The sequence below is a fragment of the Meriones unguiculatus genome, chromosome 6 (assembly GCF_030254825.1).
Source record: "Meriones unguiculatus strain TT.TT164.6M chromosome 6, Bangor_MerUng_6.1, whole genome shotgun sequence".
NCBI lineage: Eukaryota > Metazoa > Chordata > Mammalia > Rodentia > Muridae > Meriones > Meriones unguiculatus.
The window spans coordinates 107,561,734-107,580,589 of record NC_083354.1 but is presented as its reverse complement, the minus strand read 5'-3'; the positions used below and the strand labels follow the sequence as shown (position 1 = coordinate 107,580,589).

Genomic DNA, 18,856 nt, shown 5'->3' with positions numbered 1-18,856 from the left:
TGCTTGTAAACAAAAGTCCACCGGCAAGTAAGTATCTGTGACAAATTTGTTAAGGCTGTGTCAGTTGCTTCCCTGGAGGGTCCCCCTCTACTCTAGTGCTCCCTGGCACCTGCCAGATACACAATAGTACTGTGCATTGGGCTGGATATTTGCTTTTGGGGATAGGTTTTCTTACTCATTTCTGTATTCTTAGGGCTTAGTGCCTTATTTGGACAGAACTTATAACTACATAAATGTTTGCTGAAAGGTATTTCTGTAGTGATACTTTGTTCTAGGGTTTTGCCAAGAAAAAAAAAAGTCCAACAAGATAGATCTTGCTCACTAGGTAGGTCTGCTGGGGACAAATCTTAGAAAGCATAACTCCACAAATTCAAATACCTGAATTACATTGTCTTGAGGCAACAGCTTTCTAATCATTTGATGTGAGAATTGTTTGACTTGTCCCTTTTAGAAAGGTGTGTCTATTAACACATGCACAGAATTCCCTTTTCTGCATGCCCTCTAAATAGCTTTCCTCTCTAAAGTTGGGATCTGAGACTGTGGAAGTGGTGTGTGGATTTCCCTGAGTTCTTCCCTAGTATCACTTAGAAATCTGAGATGTCAAATATCCAAATTGAGCTAGACCTGGTGGTGAAGGACTGTAACCCTATTTAACTCCTAGTGGACACAGGTGGAAAGACCTTTCTTTCTTTCTTTCTTTCTTTCTTTCTTTCTTTCTTTCTTTCTTTCTTTCTTTCTTTCTTTTCTTTCTCTCTCTCTCTCTGTCTCTCTCTTTCTCTGTCTCTCTCTTTCTCTCTCTCTCACTTTCAAAGAATGAATGAAAAAGAAAAGATGATATCCAATATTCTGAGTAAGCATGCGCCCACTCATCCAAGCAGCCAAACCAGAAACTCAAGGTCATGCTCACTACCCACACAAGATGATTCTGGTGCAACTGTACACAGGCTTTTTGCCATCCCCCACTGCCCTGCATGGCTCAACTCTGGGCTCTTGTCTTCAGTATGAGTTAGCAGGTGACTGTGTCATGGGCTTCTGGTTCTATGGCCCCTTGCTTATCCTATACTACCAGCACCCAGGGTGAGCTTTCTAAATACGATCATGTAATCAGTTCTTCTGCTGAACACTAGAATAACATCCCAGCTTACTCCCCACACAGCTCCAATCACGTTCAACGTTTTACCTTACCCTCAATTAGTGGATTAATGTGTTGCGTACCCTACTTCATCACTCCACCTTCTAGGAAATATCCATTCATCCTGTGATTCTCAGGCTAGATGCCATCTGGGGAAGCCTGCTTTTAGTTTTGTACGAGAATAAAGTTCCTCCCACATGGTTCCTAAATTCATGTAATACACCAATTATTCCATAGTTAATATTTTTTAAATTTGCCCCAGCTACAGTTCATAAGAAAAAGTCTCAGTATTAATTGTACATTTACTTGAAAATTGATAGGTCTGAAGAATGATTTAAATGTTTATTTCCCTAAGAATCAGGTCTTCGGAAATGGTCTGGCTAACCTGTGTCCTTGTGCTGGTTAGTTTTTTGTCAACAGCAAAACTAGGATCACTTGAGAAGAGGGAACCTCATCTGAAGAGCTACCTCCTTCAAACTGGCCCGTGTGCATGTTTGTGGGGTCATTTTCTTGATCAATGACTGATGTGGAAGGGCCTAGGCCACTGGGCAGGGGTTCTGGAGTGGTATAAAAACCAGGCTGAGAAAGCCATGGGGACCAAGACAGCAAGCAGCACTCTACTCTTTCACAGTCACCTGCTTTAGCTGCTGCTCTGACTTCCTCAGATCTGGGGAAAACAAACTCTTTCCTCCCCACACTGGGTTTGCACAGTGTTTTGTTACAATAACAGAAAACAAACCAGGACATGTATTTTCTGAGATTCCACATACTAAGATATGACAGGCAAGGAAGGGGTAAATGTCACCCTTCAATGGCATCTGTGTCACTTTAAGGCAAATGATGGGTCCACTGGCTTTTTTAAGTCATTGTGCTGTGCAAGAATGGGATGGGGACCAATGGGCCAGGTTAAAATGAAGATGACTGGGGATCATTGCTTGATAGGTCTTCACCTCACCCCTGAGCCGTAATTGCTGGCTTTAGTGGTGTGCCTCCTTCCACACTGTCAGACTAAATGGCTCCTCAAATATATCTAAAACCCCTAATACGTGAAAACAAAAGTATGAAAGTCTTGACATTACAAAACCAAATGAAGAAACATTTCATACCAATACAGCAAAACATTAAAAAAAAAAGACTTCCAGCAACTAAAACCAAAACTTGATTATTTGATACCATTAAATTTGCAAAAATTTTAACCCCACGTCAACAAAACTTAGCAGAAATCAAATGAAAATTATTTTAGTCTCTGTAATTGTTTAAAAAGTACTAGAAAGTGAGTGAATACACACACAAACACCACACACACACAATGTATGTATGTATGTGTATGTGTCTGTATTTCAATTGGCTTTAATAAGTTTCTTCTGGTCCACACAGAACTCCTAAGAAGATTGCCTTCAAAAGAGTGCAGCGCTTTGAAGCCAATCTTCACTCCTTACATATTAATTAAATTTCTCAGAAAGCAGCTTAGTTTGAGTTTAGCATATTATACAACAAATGTGAAACACCAACTAAAACAGAAGGTCAAAATTCTGAAAAGCTGATTTGATTTTATTCTCAGGAGGCCGTCGTACTAAAGCTGAATGACTTACATAAATACCTTTGGCATTTGCTGGATCCTGTTCCCAAACACAATGTTCATATTTCATCTATAATAAGAAAAGCATCTCAAAGATTTGCAAGGCACTAGTCTTGCAAGCGTCCAGATTGGTGTCTTGAGTAAAGGGAGATTGGCAGAGTCAGCTTAATCCATAATGGAAAGTTGTGAGTGGGGAGCCTGGGCTGCTGGCAGTTGCTGTTGGGAGGAGCCCACAGCTGTACTCACTTGCTCATGGGATTCTGCTACTTGCCCAAAGACAGAGCAGCTCTGCCTAAGAGCTGAGGTCAGAGCACACATAGGACAGAGCTGCGAATGCCATCCCAACTCTGAGGGGCTTCCCGGAGAACATAGACACTTATGGGCTTTCATTATAAATGATGCTATACTGAGAGTATAATGCTGCTTCAACTCTTCACATTTACATAATCAGGAAGGTGTTCTACTCCACACTAAGTGAGATGGAATTTGCTGAAATCTGTACAATGTAAACCTTCAACTGCTACAGTTGAAAGAAAGTCAACATATGACCTCAAACCCAGCTAATGACTGCGGATTTTCAGCTTGTTTTCTCTCCTGTTTTTAAAGCTAGTTCTCACCACACAGATCTCTGCAGGATTAAACATCCCCTCAAATCCCATTCATACCACATAAAACATCTTCCCTCTGCCTTCCTTGTTTAGTCAAACTGAGAGTCATGCTTATGACTTGGGTTTTGAGAAGAATGACTATAATAATCTGAAAGTCTGGTTAACAGTGTTAGGCACTGATTGCAGCCTAACATTAATTTTCACTAAATTTGTATTTGATTACATCTTCTTCTTCCTCAAAACACATGCCCACCTCATTGTCTCACAGTTTCCTAACAGGCCCAGATTTCAGTGTTAGAGAAACAAGTCTTGAAAGAAGAGTCCTTCAAATCAAGGTAGCCTAAGGAAGGTCATGAGAAGGCTCTCCTAATGTGTTCCTGAGCTGTGTTCAATGGCCTGTTGGATAGTAGGTGAGTGATGCAACATCAGGGCTGAGGGACAGAACTGCCACAGTGGGTTCTCTGTGTCCCTGAGTTACGCCTCCCAGCCCTCCAGCAGCCAAACCTCACCCCTGGCCTGGGGGCAAAACAGAACTGTCCCTGGGAGGTCATCTTTCTGGTTCCAGCTGTTCTCTCCATACGCCTACAGTCAGAGGATCTTGAGGACAGCTTCGGGGCCCTGACATGGAGAAGCCATGTCTGTCATTAAACACTCCAGAGTCAAGAAAGTTAGGGCCGGCTCCTTGTTTCTTCCCACAGGAATGGGCATTCTTTGGTAAAGAGAATAAATAATTTTGAAAAAAAACTGCTTGTTTTCTTTGCCTCTTAAAAAGATAACTGCCTGTGGATCATGGGTTGACTGCATACAGAAAAGAGGCTGGCATGGGGTCCTTTTGTGTGTGTGATGCTGAAAATCTAATCTGTGGCCTCATGGCTGTTAAGCATGTACTCTACCCTGAGCTATATCCACAGCCTCATGGAACGGGTTGGCATTCATAACTGCACCCAAGGTCCAGCTTGGCAGAGAGTGCACAGGTATAAGGATGTGAAAAACACTGGCCACCAAGCAAGAATAACCTATACTCTGGTCAGCAGAAAATGCCCCTGTGTTGTCTGTTAACACTTAAATAGCATCCTCCTTGACTTAGTTTTGAAGGCATTAGAATTCCTCTTCGTGAAAAAAACTTCTGTGTTCACACCTAAGAATTAACTAGACTCCCAGTGGAAGAAATTACTCTTAAAAATATGACATGAGACTGTGGCCTGTCATGCCAAGACTGCAGTCTGAGACAGGAGGATTACTAGTTTAATTCCAATGAGGGCAAGACAGCAGCAAGGATGTCTCAAAAACACTAAGTCACAGATAGCCCACAGAGATAGTGGAAAAACAAACAAGCAGAATACAGAATTTTCATTTTGACTCTCAAGAAAGAAAGGGCATTCTTCTTCCAAAAGAATTTGAGAATCTCAGTGACTTGACTTTCCACAATAACTTGGCATAGAACGAGGACCTTCTACCCCCTCTGCCCCGCTAAAATCAGTAGCAATCAGGTTATTTTGGATCCATAACATGTACTGACTCACGGGTGACTTTGGATTTTAATACCCACAAGTGAAGTGTGAATTAAATGAAGTATTTTTATAACGGGTTGACCTATCTATTCTAGCCAACTTCATGTGTTAGGCTCAGATATGACTCAGTTTGAGAAAAAAAAAAATGGCCCTGAGAAAGAAGCAGAGCAAGAAACTTTGAAAAAAAATAAAGACAGTTTAATGTTCGGGAATCTATGACACTTAGGAGACACCATCCTCTCTCACTCTTTGGTACTGTCAAGTGCACAGAACGAACCAATGCTATTATAACCACTGTGGATTGAATTCCTGAAGGTTCCTAATCTGTGGAGAAATTAGAGTTTATTTATTGGACCAGCCCACCTCTCATTGAGAATGGAGACTTCTTGTCAACCTACAGCTCTGCCCCCTTAACCCTGTTGGTTTCGTGAGGAAAAGGGCACTTTTCGTGAGAAAAAGGTTTCATGTGGCACTCAGCTGCACATTTTCTAATCTTCCTTGACTATCAAATTATGGCACAGCAAATTATTAGCACTACATTTTCCTGCTTCAAACTATGGTTTATAAACACATTGCAAAACCGTATCAGAACCCTGAGTGATGAGGATTTAGTTCACTATCCATTATTCCCTGGTCAAAGCTCATGCTGGGGACACAAGAGGGACCAGAGAGCTACCAGTAGAGTCAGCGCCTCCCAATCCAGCTGAGGAGAGACTCAACACATGCAATGACAACCAAGATTAACATGAGAATCCATGTTTAATGCATAATGAGGAAGATGAAATTGGAGTGCAGAGAATGGGTTCCTAGGTAATTTCCTTGACGATTTATATTGCCATCCGAGTGAGGAATGCAGAGCCAGCCACAGCGAGCCAGGGCAAGGCTCCATGTAGAGGGGCTTTCCCACTGAAAGAAAGATACGTAGCTGACTCATTCTTGGGGGGAGGGGTGAAACTATGAGAGTATGGGAAGCAGTCTTTAAAACCCTACAATAACATGTGAGGTGTTTTCATATTTAGTCTACAACCCGTGAGTGTAGAATGTCCTCTAGAATTCTGAAGACAAACACAGCAAGGCGACCTCTGGTCTTCCGAACCCGAGACCATCCACACACTCTCTGCTTCAGCACTTTCTACGTCGTCCCTGGGATGACAAGGAGGGCAGGAATGATCCTCCTAGCCTCACCTGTCCAGATGCTGCTCTTGTCACAAGAAGGGATGCGTAAGGTCAGGGTGAGGTTGACGGCGGCAGCACAAGTGCCTCACAGTACTTGTCTGTCTCACAGTTCCTGACATCTCAAGACCGAAGCCTGGCTAGCCATACCCCAGTGAGCCTCGCCAGCTTCAGTGAAACGAGCAGGGCTGGGACAGGTGTGTAGAAGGACTAATTGCTGCGAACTCTCTAGTCTGCGATCTTCCTGCCTCCTCTAGAGACTATGATAGGACAACCCTAGCATGAGCACACATGTACAGCCTTGGTGGCCTTAAGGCCAGTGCTCTCCTGGCCATTGCATCACAGCCCTCTTGTATGACGACTGCTTCCCGAGGTTCGGCTTAACATAAGACTCTGCTTTGGACTTCACTCTTCCGGAATATCACTTGTTTCTAAAGAAGTAAGGGCTCTGTGAAGGTCACTTCTTACTCGCCCTTTCAACCATGTGCTTCCCCTTTCTTATAAAATCTTTCCCCCAACGTAGGCACCTTCTTGAATGTCTCACCTAAAGGATTGCTGGAGCCATGGTAAATAGTGACTGAACGAGGATCAGGACGAAAGGACAAGGACACCAGAAGGAACTGCTGGAGGGAGAGCTAAGAGAAAAGTCACTGAGTGTTGGTAGAAGGTCAAGTCAGAGGGATAGGAGGTAATCTTGGATAGAGCCTCATGGCTGCCTCTGAATGGGGGAGTACACTGGATAAGAGCTCACAGCCCTTCACGCTCTGGGGTTGTGATCTTTAGTCATTTCTCCTCAAACAGACTTCTATAACACAGGCCCAAATGTTATAAAAGACCCATTCTCAGGTCTGATGTTCAAAATACTTCAGTGAGTCAAAAGTGGGCCCAGTTGGTCAGGTCCTATCAAAGAGTAAACATGGGTAAAGGAAAGACAGGAGCCTAGGTATGGGTGTGGACATGGTTCTTCCTGGTTTGAATGTCTCTCGGAGCATATGTCCATCTACATAACAGGGAGGCTGAGCTCAGCTATTGGCATGGAAGTCTAGGGATGGCTAGGCATGCTTACTTCTTGAAATAATCACAGCTGCTATCTGTTTAGCATTTCTTAAGCAACAGAGCTCAGACTGATGTCAGTCACCGACAATGAATTTTACCCCAATCAAGACAAGAAGGGAAGAAAAAGAATATCACTTTTTATCCTATTTTTGAATCAGAGCAGAAACCCAAGAAAAAAAATTCTATGGGTCAATAAGTTATCAGCATCCTTTATAGTTTTGACTTAAAAACAACAACAACACATTTGCTCATGCGTATATATGTGGCATATGCTGAAGATCAGAGGACAACTTGCAGGAGCTGGTTCTTTCCTTCTACCACATGGGTCTGGGGATCACAGTCAGGTTATCAGGCTTTGTGGCCAATACCTTTACCCACTGAGCCATCTCCCAGGCTCTAATTTTGACCTTTTAAAGGATTAACCTGCTAGTAATCCATCTACACATCTACCCTGTGATGTTTAATATCTACCTATGTCCTTAACTCTAAACTCAACCATTTCATGAGAAATGTTAGTCCAAACGCAACTATTTTACAGGAAATGTCAATCTGTCAGCTACTTTTTCCAAAAATAAAGTCAAAACTCTGTCTATTACGTCATGGAAGGACACTGAAAAATGAAAGAAGGTATAAGTTTAGCTGAGTGTTTTAAATTTTTTATCTGTTTTATCATCTGAATATTACCTTTACTTTGTGGAAACACAAAATCACCTCACACAACTCTAGCCATCTAATGTTTTTAATGTGCAGCCCAGGACTGTGAACTACAGGCGTGGTGGTGCATGGGATCTCTTGAGCTGACACATTCCACACTTCCTCAGCCGAAAACCCACAGGCAGTGATTCCTCAGCTCACCTGCTTCCTGATAGCTACCATTTTGCTTTGTTTTGTAGTTTGACCATCTTAGCTGTTCCATCTAAGCAGGATCAAGTAGTACGTGTCCTTCTGCCACTAGTTTATTGCACTCAGCATAATGAATTGAGTATTTTTTTAAAAGTTTTACAGTATTTTGCATACATATGCCTGCACACCAGAAGAGGGCACCAGATCTCATTATAGATAGTTGTGAGCCACCGTGTGGTCACTGGGAATTGAACTCAAGACCTTTGGTAGAACAGCCAGTGCTCTTAACCTCTGAGCCATCTCTACAGTGCACGAATTGAGTATTTTTAAATCGTTAAATGAAATTTCAGCGGCTGAAAAGCCTAAGGTCGAAAGATGTCTGGACTATTAAAGTATATGATATGTTGTCCCCAAACTACATGCCACTTTCAACAACGGGCATGTGGCTCTGACTTGGAAAAAATTCTTACGCTGTTACGATAATCATGGACAGTCTCTGTGTCACACGTATGCCCACTTCAGTTAGGTGTTCCTTTAACTGAAACAAATCATAAAAACTGATACTTAGAATGCGGCCTTCGCAAGAGTGCCCTGCACAGGTTTATTTCCCCACCCGCTAAGCCTGAACTTGCCTGCAAGTGTGTCACTGACTTGTAAGGAGAGCCTGAAATGGAAGACTCCATTAGCCATTAGGGCCTAGCAAGCACAGGGTGCAGCGTCAGCTCTAAAAGGGAGCTCAGGGCCAGGAACGCCATCAAGACTCCGTGAGCCACACATTCCCCTGAAATGCACACAGATCTAGCATTTAGCAAAGAAATCTGTTACGGGAGGCGATGCTTGGGGAAAAAGGGCAGGGGAAATCCTGCATGGCAGTTTGAACTGAGGAAAACTTCAAAGCCTAAAATAAAAAAATAATAATAAAAAAAGGGCGGGGGGACCCCTTTTCATTTTCCATTTAGTGTTTCAGATACAACAGTGCTCCTAAAACAGGAGAAAATCTAGAATTCTAGAAGTATTAAGCTGAACAGTTACGAAGCTACCATGTTTTTGTATGTGCACCAGAAGTTCAAATACTGGGGTGGAGAGAGAGATGGCTTTGTGGTCAGGAGCACGTGGTCGTCTTGTAGAAAACCTCACTTTGGTTCCTGGCACCCACACCGTAGCTCGGAACTGCCTGTCGGTCCAGCTCCGAGGCACCCAACATCCTCTTCTGACCTCGATGGGACCCAGCATGTGGTACATATACCCTTACGCAGGCACACCCACATAAATAATAAATAAATCTGTTAAAAATTTTGCAAGTATTGTAAATTTACTATTGCCCAGCCAAACAAGGTGGGGTTTGCTCACTGAATATTAGCACATAAATTATGTTTGGTACTAATAATGAAAACCCTGAAGGTGTGCTAGTATTGAATGGTTTCAGAGAAAGGTTTACTGAGGTAGATGAGTATTCCTGGAGCAGAATCAGGATTTTGAGTATTTCATGCCAAATTTATGACTGAAGCCACACACCACTATGGCCAGTCCTTAACCTTTATAACTAAAAACTCCAAGCAAAACCAACCCTTCTTTTCCTGTCTAACGGATGGGTACCTATTCTTAATAAGACTCTGTCCCTAACAGCCGTCTCCATCCCTTACACTGACCCACTGAGCCTTGTTTCTAGGGTAAAACCTCAAGCACAAAACTCTCCCATGCCCATATGTGTCTTTTTGCCAATCTCTTACCGACCCGTTTTCTCCTGCTTGTGCCAGCCCTTTGCTCAACTGCTCTACTTTCCTCCAGCCTTGGCACAGTCAGAACACCATCTGTCCACGTCAAGTTCTCTCCGCCCCCTTCCTTTTAATACACCAGTGATCTAATCCTTCCTGCGCAGACTGGGGCGATCCTTCACTGCCTTGGTCTCCTGGTCTGTCCCCATGAGGAGCTCTGGCTTCCAACACGCATGCTGTTGCTGTCACGTTCTGCTTTGGCCTTGCCTGGACCCCCGTGTCTTTCTCAAAGCTGATTCCTATGCCTCAGCGACCACAGTTTAAATTTCATAAAGTAGAATAATCTTACTGGGAGTTGTCAATATGTCCGACTTCATATTGTAATGAAGGTATATATTGGAGGTATGTCTCTACCTTAAAGGGATATTTTCTTTTAACACACAACGCCATGACAGTATTTCAGAGGCCCTTTTAAAAATATTACCTTTCTGGCCTTAGGAGGATGTCAGAATGAACTCTCCCAGCTTGTTAAATATTACGGACATCATTGAGAAGAGGAAAGGCTCCCCATGTACCTTCAACGATTTTTGAAAATGGTTTTTCTCACTCTCATGCTGTTGGAGTCAATCATTTTCGGATTTTTTTTTTTTTTCACCCTTCAAGTGTACTAGGAACCTATCAGCAGACACACAGAAAACTGCAGTGTTCTGAAGGCCCTCCATCCCTTAAGCCAGGAGACCCGCTCAGCATTGTAGTCACATACCTTGAGTTGGCTATTTCCACTTTGGTTCTGGCCATGGCGGCTGCCCGCTGCGCGCCTTCAATCGCTCTATCCACCTTCTCCCTAGTTTTTGTATTTCTTATTGGTATAAGCTGCTTCCTTATTCCGCGGACCAGGATGTTATTTTTGTATTTCCCCTCTTCCTTGGAGCCGTCAGGGAACACGGTGCAGCCGTAACCGTGCCTCTTGTTGTTGGCCCACTCGCCCTCGTACTTCATGCCGTTGGAGCGCTCGCTGATGCCGAAGCCGTTGCGCTTGTCGTTCTTCCATTCACCCATGTAGGTTTCTGTGGTGGTGGCGTCCACGTGATCTTCCACGGGGCAGAAATCACAGTCGACGTCCCCGAAGCTGATGGTGGAGTTGGCGTCACTGGAACTGATTCTGCTCATGGCCGCGTCGCTGCGGACGGAGCTGCGCTTGCTGGAGATGGAAGACTTGGATTCGGACTTGCGGAGTTTCATGCTGCCGAGCAGCGAGCCCCTCCGGAAGAGGCCCCCCTTCTTCTTGCCCAGCTCCGTGTCCGCGTGGAAGTTGAGCACGAAGCCGCCCCTGGTGCCGGCTGGGTTTTCTGCAGCTGCGGCGGCAGCGTCGTGCAGCACGCTGCCATTGCTCTGCTCGCTGCGCAGCGAGGCCAGGGAGGTGCGCAGCGGGGAGCGGATCACCGTGGCCATGCCGTAGGGCACGCTCTGGCGCACGCCGTAACCATGCCGCATGCCTCCGGCCCACTGGCCCTGGTAGGTACCTTCGAGAAAACACATCAGCAGAGGGTGAGTTTGAGGGGATGGAATCTGCACACTGAGAGAACAGTACCCTGGGCGGGAAGGGCCAGGGTCAAATTTAGCACACTCCTTCGGGCAGCCTTGTGAATGGTAGGCATGCATAGGAACCAGTGTTTGCTGCGTTTCTCTGGGGACTGAACCTCGGACCTCGTACATACTAGGCACCCTCGGAGCTGTGAACCATTTTCCCCCCCTAATACAAAAAGTGTGATCATCAAGGAATCATCTTTTCCCTCCTGAAAACATCAAAGGGAAGCAGTGCCGCAGAACAGAAAAACCTCAGTTCTAGTCATGGTTTCAAATACAATTTTACTTGTTTGGCTCAAAGATGGCTTTTAGGTGTATGCCCAGTACAGCATTCTCAAGAGCACACAGGTTTAACATTAGTAACAGTGATCGGAATACTTGCGGTGTGGGTTGTCCAACAAGCTGTATTGGCTTTTCTACTACATCAAACACCCTATGCTTAGGGCAAGCTGTGGAGCACCCTGGATTGATGGGGCAGGAGCAGAGGTGGGGGTAGACGGGGGAGGGGGGAGCAAGGGCGGCTGGGCGCACAGTACCATATTACTTGCTAAATCTGTTTCCTCCTGGCCATTCTCTTTATGTACCTCCCTAGTCTCTGCCAAGCATTGAGTCTGGAAGGACACTGGACACTGGAAGTACCTGAGGCCAGGAAGTGATCCTGAAAAGGAGACAAATGTCTCAAACCCCTGGCTTATGTGCCCTGTGGTCTCTGGCTGTCTGAAGATGATGTTTAGAGAGGTTCAAAGAACTGACAGTGTGGAAGAAATGTTTTCAAATCTCCGAGAAATACGTGGCAGTGTCCATTAAAATTCTGTTGAGCTTTTTCAATGAATATTATACTCTTTAGGAATACGATAAACTCTCAAAATATTTTCAGTGAGTTCTTCTACTTAATAACCAAAGATACATTTTAAAAATAACATGGTAGAGGTTTTTAAATGCTCTTTTGGAGGAAATGAAGGCTAAATTAAGGAGCTCAGAATTTCCAAAGTCAAGGCCATTTCCTTTAATTAAAGGCAAATTTTGCTTTCTAGTATGCCCTCAGAACAGCTATCTGGAAAAATTTTAAATGTAATTACTTCAGTGTTATTCACAACAATTCCCAATGTCAAAGAAAATAAATCATGATTATAGTTTGTGTTGACCTTGTTCTGTTTTTGATTACATGTTGTGTTTAACATTACTTTGCAGATTTCTAGTGATTGGGGTATATTTATTCTTAATACAACAAGAGATAATGCTTCCAGGGTACTGTTATTTCTTAACATGGTTCTTAGTATGTAGCCCAGGCTGGCCTGAAACTCTCCATCTTCCTGCTGGAGCCCTGTAAATGTAGTGATTACACGAACATAGCACCACGCCTGTCCGGCTAGTGGTTTTATGTCACTGTGTATGTAAATAGGAATTGTTCCTAAGTCGATTTCAAGACCACCTTCTCCTTCTTCTGCTGACACTCACATCGTACGGACCAGCTGCAGCCGGCAACAGTGAAATACTAACTGGCATTTAATACCGGGGTCTTGTGCTATGGCTGCTGTGCCCTGAGTAGACCTGTAGTCTTAGCTTCAGACTTAGGAACGTATGAAGAGGGTGGGACACAGCTTTCAAACAGGGCAAGACTGTTCTATACAAACAGCTCAGAAGCTGGGTATGGGAGTACATCCCTGCAATCCCAGCACTTGGAAGTCTGAGGCAGAAGGTTCCTGTGTCCTGAGCAAGCCTGGGCTACATAGCTGGACCCTGTCTATAAAAACATTCGTGGTTTTTTTCCCCCATTATGATGAGCTTCCTACAGAATAACAGCTATCTCCAAAAACTGTTGCCTCAATAGGAAAACAATAAATTATCAGAAACTTTCAACTTTGACTTTCCCTGGATAAAATCTAAATAGTAGGATAAACGTTATACAGCCTTATACACACCCTAAAACAATCCACTGTATTTAACATTTTGATCTGTTAAAATGCCATATTTCCATTGTTCTAACTTTTCTACAGAATAATTTTGCTCAAATAATTTGTAAATATGCTACTTGGCACCAGTAGTTATGCTTTTAAAACACCACCATCCCATCTTAGTAAATCTTAAAACATTGATGGGAAAATTAATGGCCACCTTCCTCCAAACGACAGCTCGAAAGCCAAGCCAAAGAATGGCTTGAAAACTCTGGCTGTTTAAAGAACAGAAATGATCAGGAAGTTTAAACATTTCTGGAACTATCAAATAGGGCAGGGGCACGGACAAAGGTATCCCCAACTTCCCCTTCCGTGTTATTAGACTGTAGCAGTAGGGGAGAGAACAGGGTATCCACAACACCACTAGAAACCCATTTGCTCAAATTCTCAGGAGTTGATCTGAAAATTTAAAGAGGTTTGTTTTCGTCAAGGAACCTGGAAAACAGAGCCTATTTCTCTATGAAGCAGGTGCTCTCCAAGCTCTTTTGTCCATAAAGAGTTTTGATTTAACCATTCTCCATTCGTAAGACACTGCGTAGTCAACACACAAACAAATCATTTTTTTTCCAGGTTTTGATTTAAATTGTGTTCACTGGGGAGCTGATTTTTTTTAAAGATCTGTCCATCTTAACTGTACAATATTGTAATGCATGGTTTCCATATCAGCATGAATTTCAGTCAAATTTGGACTGCCGAGAGCAAATTTAAGTATGTGCTGCGAATGGCTATATGAAACTGGCGATTTTAAATGTAGTTTTAAAACCAGTGGATGGGACTGAGGATATAGTTCTGTTGGCAGAGTGCCTGCCTGGCACAGATGAAACCCTGGACTCCATCCCCACCTTGTCCTGGTCCATAAAGCTGGACCAGGAAAGGCAGAGGCAGAATGCTTTTAGTTCAAGACCAGGCTCAGCGTAAAGCTAGCCAGGGCTACAAGCGACCTTTGTATGTCTCAAATTCATGAATAGCATAGTTGGTCTTCCTAGATATCCTTTATAGTCGGTTTTCAAAAAAAGTAAAGATCAGAATTTGCACAAAAGAATCTGGGCATCTGGACTTGGATTTCATGAATATGATGCAGTTGGTTCTTAATATATAGGGAGTTTCTATTTCAGTGACATTTTACATGGAGATCTCTAGTGAAATAAAGTGATAGTTCTCACATGGGATTACAACCTCCTCCTCTGCTGTCACCAGAAACACATGGGAAGGGAGGCAGATCTCAGAAACTGAGAAGCTGGTATTCCTGTGGGGGCTAAAACCTCGGTATGACTTAAACTGCAGCAATACAGTACCATTTAGGCTATTTTTTTTAAAATCATGAATTTTCTAATAAAATGTGGTGACATGAGAAAAACCAGGAAACTGACTAGCACAGAGTAGGCATTCAAAAATGATTTGCATGTTTAATTTTTTTCTGATTATAGCACACCAGAGGTTGTTTTTTTTTTAAAAAAAAAAAAAAACCCACAGTGCTATGATAATGCCAAATTTTGTCTTTTTAAATTTTCAAAATTGGTTTAAAACAGAAGGCAGATTATTCATAGTCATTTGGAGATGTATTTGCCCTTGTACAAACAACACAGACACATAAATGTTTTTTCACCATGCTCTATATGTTTTGATTACTAAGCATAACGAATACACTAAATCACCAGGTTTTATTTAATGAGTTTTAACTTTTAAAAGAAGTTTATGTTGTAATTAAGTTATAAGAAAAATAAGTCTATTTTATAATCTTTAAAATAAGGGCTATAAAATGACCACATTTAAAAAAAAATAACAAATTTTTCATTGTTGAACACAGTATTTTGTTCTAGTAGAGCTAGACTTCCAATAAAATCCACTCACAAGCAAATATATAAGGTGGCCAGTCAAGGCATTTTATGCTGCCTCTGAACAGCTAAAGGCCCCTGTTAAACTACCATAGCACTCAGGGCTTAGCTCACAGAAAAGTATTAAGATTCCCCCCCCCTTTGAATCCATGAGAACCATCGCCTTTATTTATACTAATGTAGGATGAAAAGATGTACCCCCCCAAGCAAATCCTACCATTCTGCTGTTTTGCATCTGAAACACAGCCCAAGTGTTCTGAGCAAGTGAAGTGTACAAATTGTATAAGCTTTTATATAAGCAACAGCATAACGGAATTTCAGTGGGCTGGAGAAAGTTTTAATTGGATGCCTTTAATATCCTCCAACTCTGAAGCCGCTTAATTCCAAAAGGTGGCATCGCCTCCTACAATTTTTTCAATTAAATGTGATTATGCTTATTATCAGAAAATGTACCTCCCCCAAAACATAAGCCATTTGTCTCACCCAGCTTTGCTTTCCAAGAAGTTAATCAAGTTTTCACACCTGTTTCACTAATGTGTGCTTTCTTAGTTTAAAAATAATGAGAACTCCCCTATAACATGCACAAATTAGATGGCGAACATTGTTAAATCGCATCCAGGTATACCACTCAGGCCACACCCCTTAATGTATATCAGGGGTACACTCTACATTCTTTTTAACTTTTTTCTTTTATTTCTTTTTTTACGGAAATTCTGTCATTTCTTTTCCTAAAGCATTTTACCGAAGATCTCCAGGTCAGCGAATATTGCAGTTCTGCTGATTCGAAATACTTTAAGGAGCCAAGTGAAAGTTAGGAAGAAAATGAGGAATTTCACCTGCTTTGGGTCCCTCTGCTGCCCATAACTAGGACTCTTCCAAAATACACCCTCGACAAAGTCCACTTCCCCAACATCCCACTTACGGGGTTCTGGCTTCTATCTTTAGGCTAACTAGAGGACCAGAAGCGAAATACGAGACTCCACGTGAAACCAAACCGCTCGGGCGGTCAGCACAGACCGGCAGCCACACAGCCCAAGGCGTCCGCCTAACTCCACCAAGAGTGGCGATTTCAAACCCGTCCCGGAGAGGGAGGGATCAGGAACGTAATGTGACGGGCTCAAGTGACAGCGTCCTCTCCCCTGCCCAGCCCTCCCTGTGGCAGCCCAGCCCTGGCCCCCGCCAGGTACACGCACCACTAACTTCCCCGGGTATAGACAACCCCTCCCGCCACCCCCCCACGGGGGGGGGACATGGTGGGATCGGACCCTGGCGACCCAGCCGCGTGCCCACGCGATCTTCCCGGGGAAAGGGGGGGGGGTCGGGAGGGATGGGAGCCTCCCCAGGTGTTTTGGCGGGTTTCCGGACACGTGCGCCCCGCGTCCTCCCCACGTCCCCGCTAGCCCCGGGGAGCGCCCACCGCGCCAGCCCAGCGCGGAGCAGCCCGCGACGCCGCTCACCTCCGTCCCCGTAGGTCTCCACGCCGTAGCCGTCCTGCAGCCCGTTACTCCAGGTACCCTCGTAGCGGGCGGGGGTGCACAGGCTCTGCCGGACCCCGTAGCGCCCCTTGAAACCATGTGACCACTCCCCCCGGTACATCCACTTGCCCTTCGTCTCCACCCCCAGCCCGTGCCGCTTGCCCTGCGCCCAGTAGCCCTGGTAGGTGTTGCCGCTGGGCCAGGTGTAGCCTCCGACCACCTCGAAGCCGTGCGACCAGGAACCGGAGTACTCTCCCTGGCCCTTGGGCCCCGTGCAGATGCCATGCCCGTGCGCCTTGCCCTCCTCCCAGCCGCCGCAGTAGGTCCCGCCATCGTCGAAGTCGAACCTTCCGCCCGTCATTCGGGGGGCAGCCCCGGCGCGCTCCCCGCGGGGGCACGGACGCGGGCAGAGCTGGGCACGGCAGGGTGTAGCTAGGGGGTGGGGGCCCGGCGGGCGAGCTCACGACTGCGCCCCGGGCAGCTCGCACCGCCGATCGGCTCCAGTCCGACGCCGCCCCCGTCCTCCCCTCCTCTCTCGCCACCGCCACCGCCGCCTCTCTTTCTCTCCTCCTCCTCCTCCTCCTCCTCCTCCGCCACCGCCGCCGCCCCGGCCAGCGCCGCGCGCGAGAGGACAGCCCAGGCTCCGGAGCGGACCTTCAGCGGCTCCCGCCCGCCCACGTGAGCCGGGCACCGCCCCGCGCCCGCCCCTAGTCCCCTCCCCGGGCGCCGAGGCCCAGCCCCGCGGCGCGCCCGCCCGCCGGGCCCTCCCCCCCAGCCCCCCCGGAGCCGCGCTTCCCAGCCGGCTGGTTGGCGCGAGAGCTCCGGACGCACGTGTGTCCCCGCGGTGGGACGTGGGTGGGAGGGCGAATGTACTCTGAGAGGTGCGACCGTCAAGCCTGTGCGTTGAAGGTGCGGCTGCGGGTGTTGGGGGGCAAGCTCTCGGCTGCGGGGGACCTCCAGTGTTGTTGTTGTTTTTCCAGTTGTGGTTAATCTTCTGTAAGTGAGGCCACCACGTGGGTGACGAGGTGTGTGTGTCTGCATGGGGTTTGTAGTTGCAATTTTTTTCCCTTCCAGCATTCTAACTTGTGCACTGTTGGATTTGCCATGCGCAGCTGTCATCATGAATTAATATGCTCCAAATATATGTCTGCATGGGATAAATCTGTGGCAGCCTAGATATAATTGTGCAGAATGTTCTTTTACACCTACCCATATCAGCGCGCATGTGTTTGCATTTCTTTAATGAAGATTCCAAGACAGAGCAATTCCATCCTGTTTGAGAAAGCATGGAGTGAAGTTGTTTAGGTTTTATTTGTGATAATGATAGGCTTTATATGTGTGGCTTTGCAGGAACATGGGCCATTGTCTTTTACATTCCAGCCTGTTCTCAACTTGAGAAATTCTTCAGCCAGGAGCTGTGTACCCAAACAAGCCCAATCTGTGTATACAGTTGGAGTGCCTGGAATGTACACCTGGGACCTCCCCACTTGGTGCCCACGGCTTAAGAAAGTAAACAGAAGTTTTCAGGGAGAAAATATGGTAAAACACTCCTCTCAAGGAACAAAGAAGCCGGTTGACCTGCTAAACCCAGGACAGGTGTCAGCTGATCCATTCTCCTGCAGCAGCACTGCCTTGTGGAAGACATACCTCCTCTAAACCTTTCAACCCTTTTCACCGTTTTCTGAATGACAACACCAAGGCTTTGTCCTTCCCTTTTGGTGCTGGGGAATGGCTTGGTCTATCCTGACAGCAGTCCCGTGAAGAATTCAAGACTTGGTGACAGGATAGTTGAGTCATATAGGAGAGCCTCACTCAGGAGAGGCCCTGGTCAGTGGGGGAAGTCTTCTCCGGTCTCCCAAGGCTTCTCAGAGAAACAGCTCTGTGGTGCATTCCTGCTGTTCCTTAGACTGAAAGGCTTCTTCCTGGCTGTGGGGGCACTTAGGACTCTCACTAGGTTGTTGATAATCACGGGGAAATGTAAGGACAGGTGTCAAAAGGCGAACAAGGCGAAAGGAGTGTTTCCTGAAAGTTGTCTCTCTCAGAACCGTTGTCTCTCCCAGAACCGGAGCTGACCTTTCCTGCTTATCTGCCTGAAAGACCAACTCCTTCTACCCTGAGCCAGATCACCAAAGAGAATTAGAAACCCTCATCCATGGTTCTGCTCGCAGAGTGCCAGGAATAGTGCTCACCCCAGTGGCCTGAAATAATTAGGTATCTTGCTCAGCATCTTGCCCTGGACTGGGGATTGATTTAGGCCACTGGGAAAATGAGGACCCAGGGCACTGCAGCTGAGCCACAATTCCACTTCTCTGTTGTAGGGAGCAACAGAACTGGGGGCTCACTTAGATCAACCGAGTCCCAACATAGATCAACTGAGGTTCTGAGGG

The 18,856-nt window shown here is 45.5% G+C and overlaps 1 protein-coding gene across 5 annotated transcripts in view; it reads right to left on the bottom strand.

The window, feature by feature from the left end:
* Jph1 (junctophilin 1) overlaps positions 1 to 17,069 on the bottom strand; it is a 92,887-nt gene extending 75,818 nt beyond the window's left edge. For all 5 annotated transcript variants that reach the window (XM_060385810.1, XM_021657955.2, XM_021657956.2 and 2 more), the window contains exons 1-2: positions 16,452 to 17,069; positions 10,381 to 11,140 (exon numbers count right to left, since the gene is read on the bottom strand). In XM_060385810.1, coding sequence (XP_060241793.1) covers positions 10,381 to 11,140; positions 16,452 to 16,830 — 1,139 coding nt within the window. In that variant the 5' untranslated portion in view covers positions 16,831 to 17,069. The remainder of the gene's footprint in view (positions 1 to 10,380; positions 11,141 to 16,451) is intronic.
* Positions 17,070 to 18,856: the final 1,787 nt, after the last annotated feature.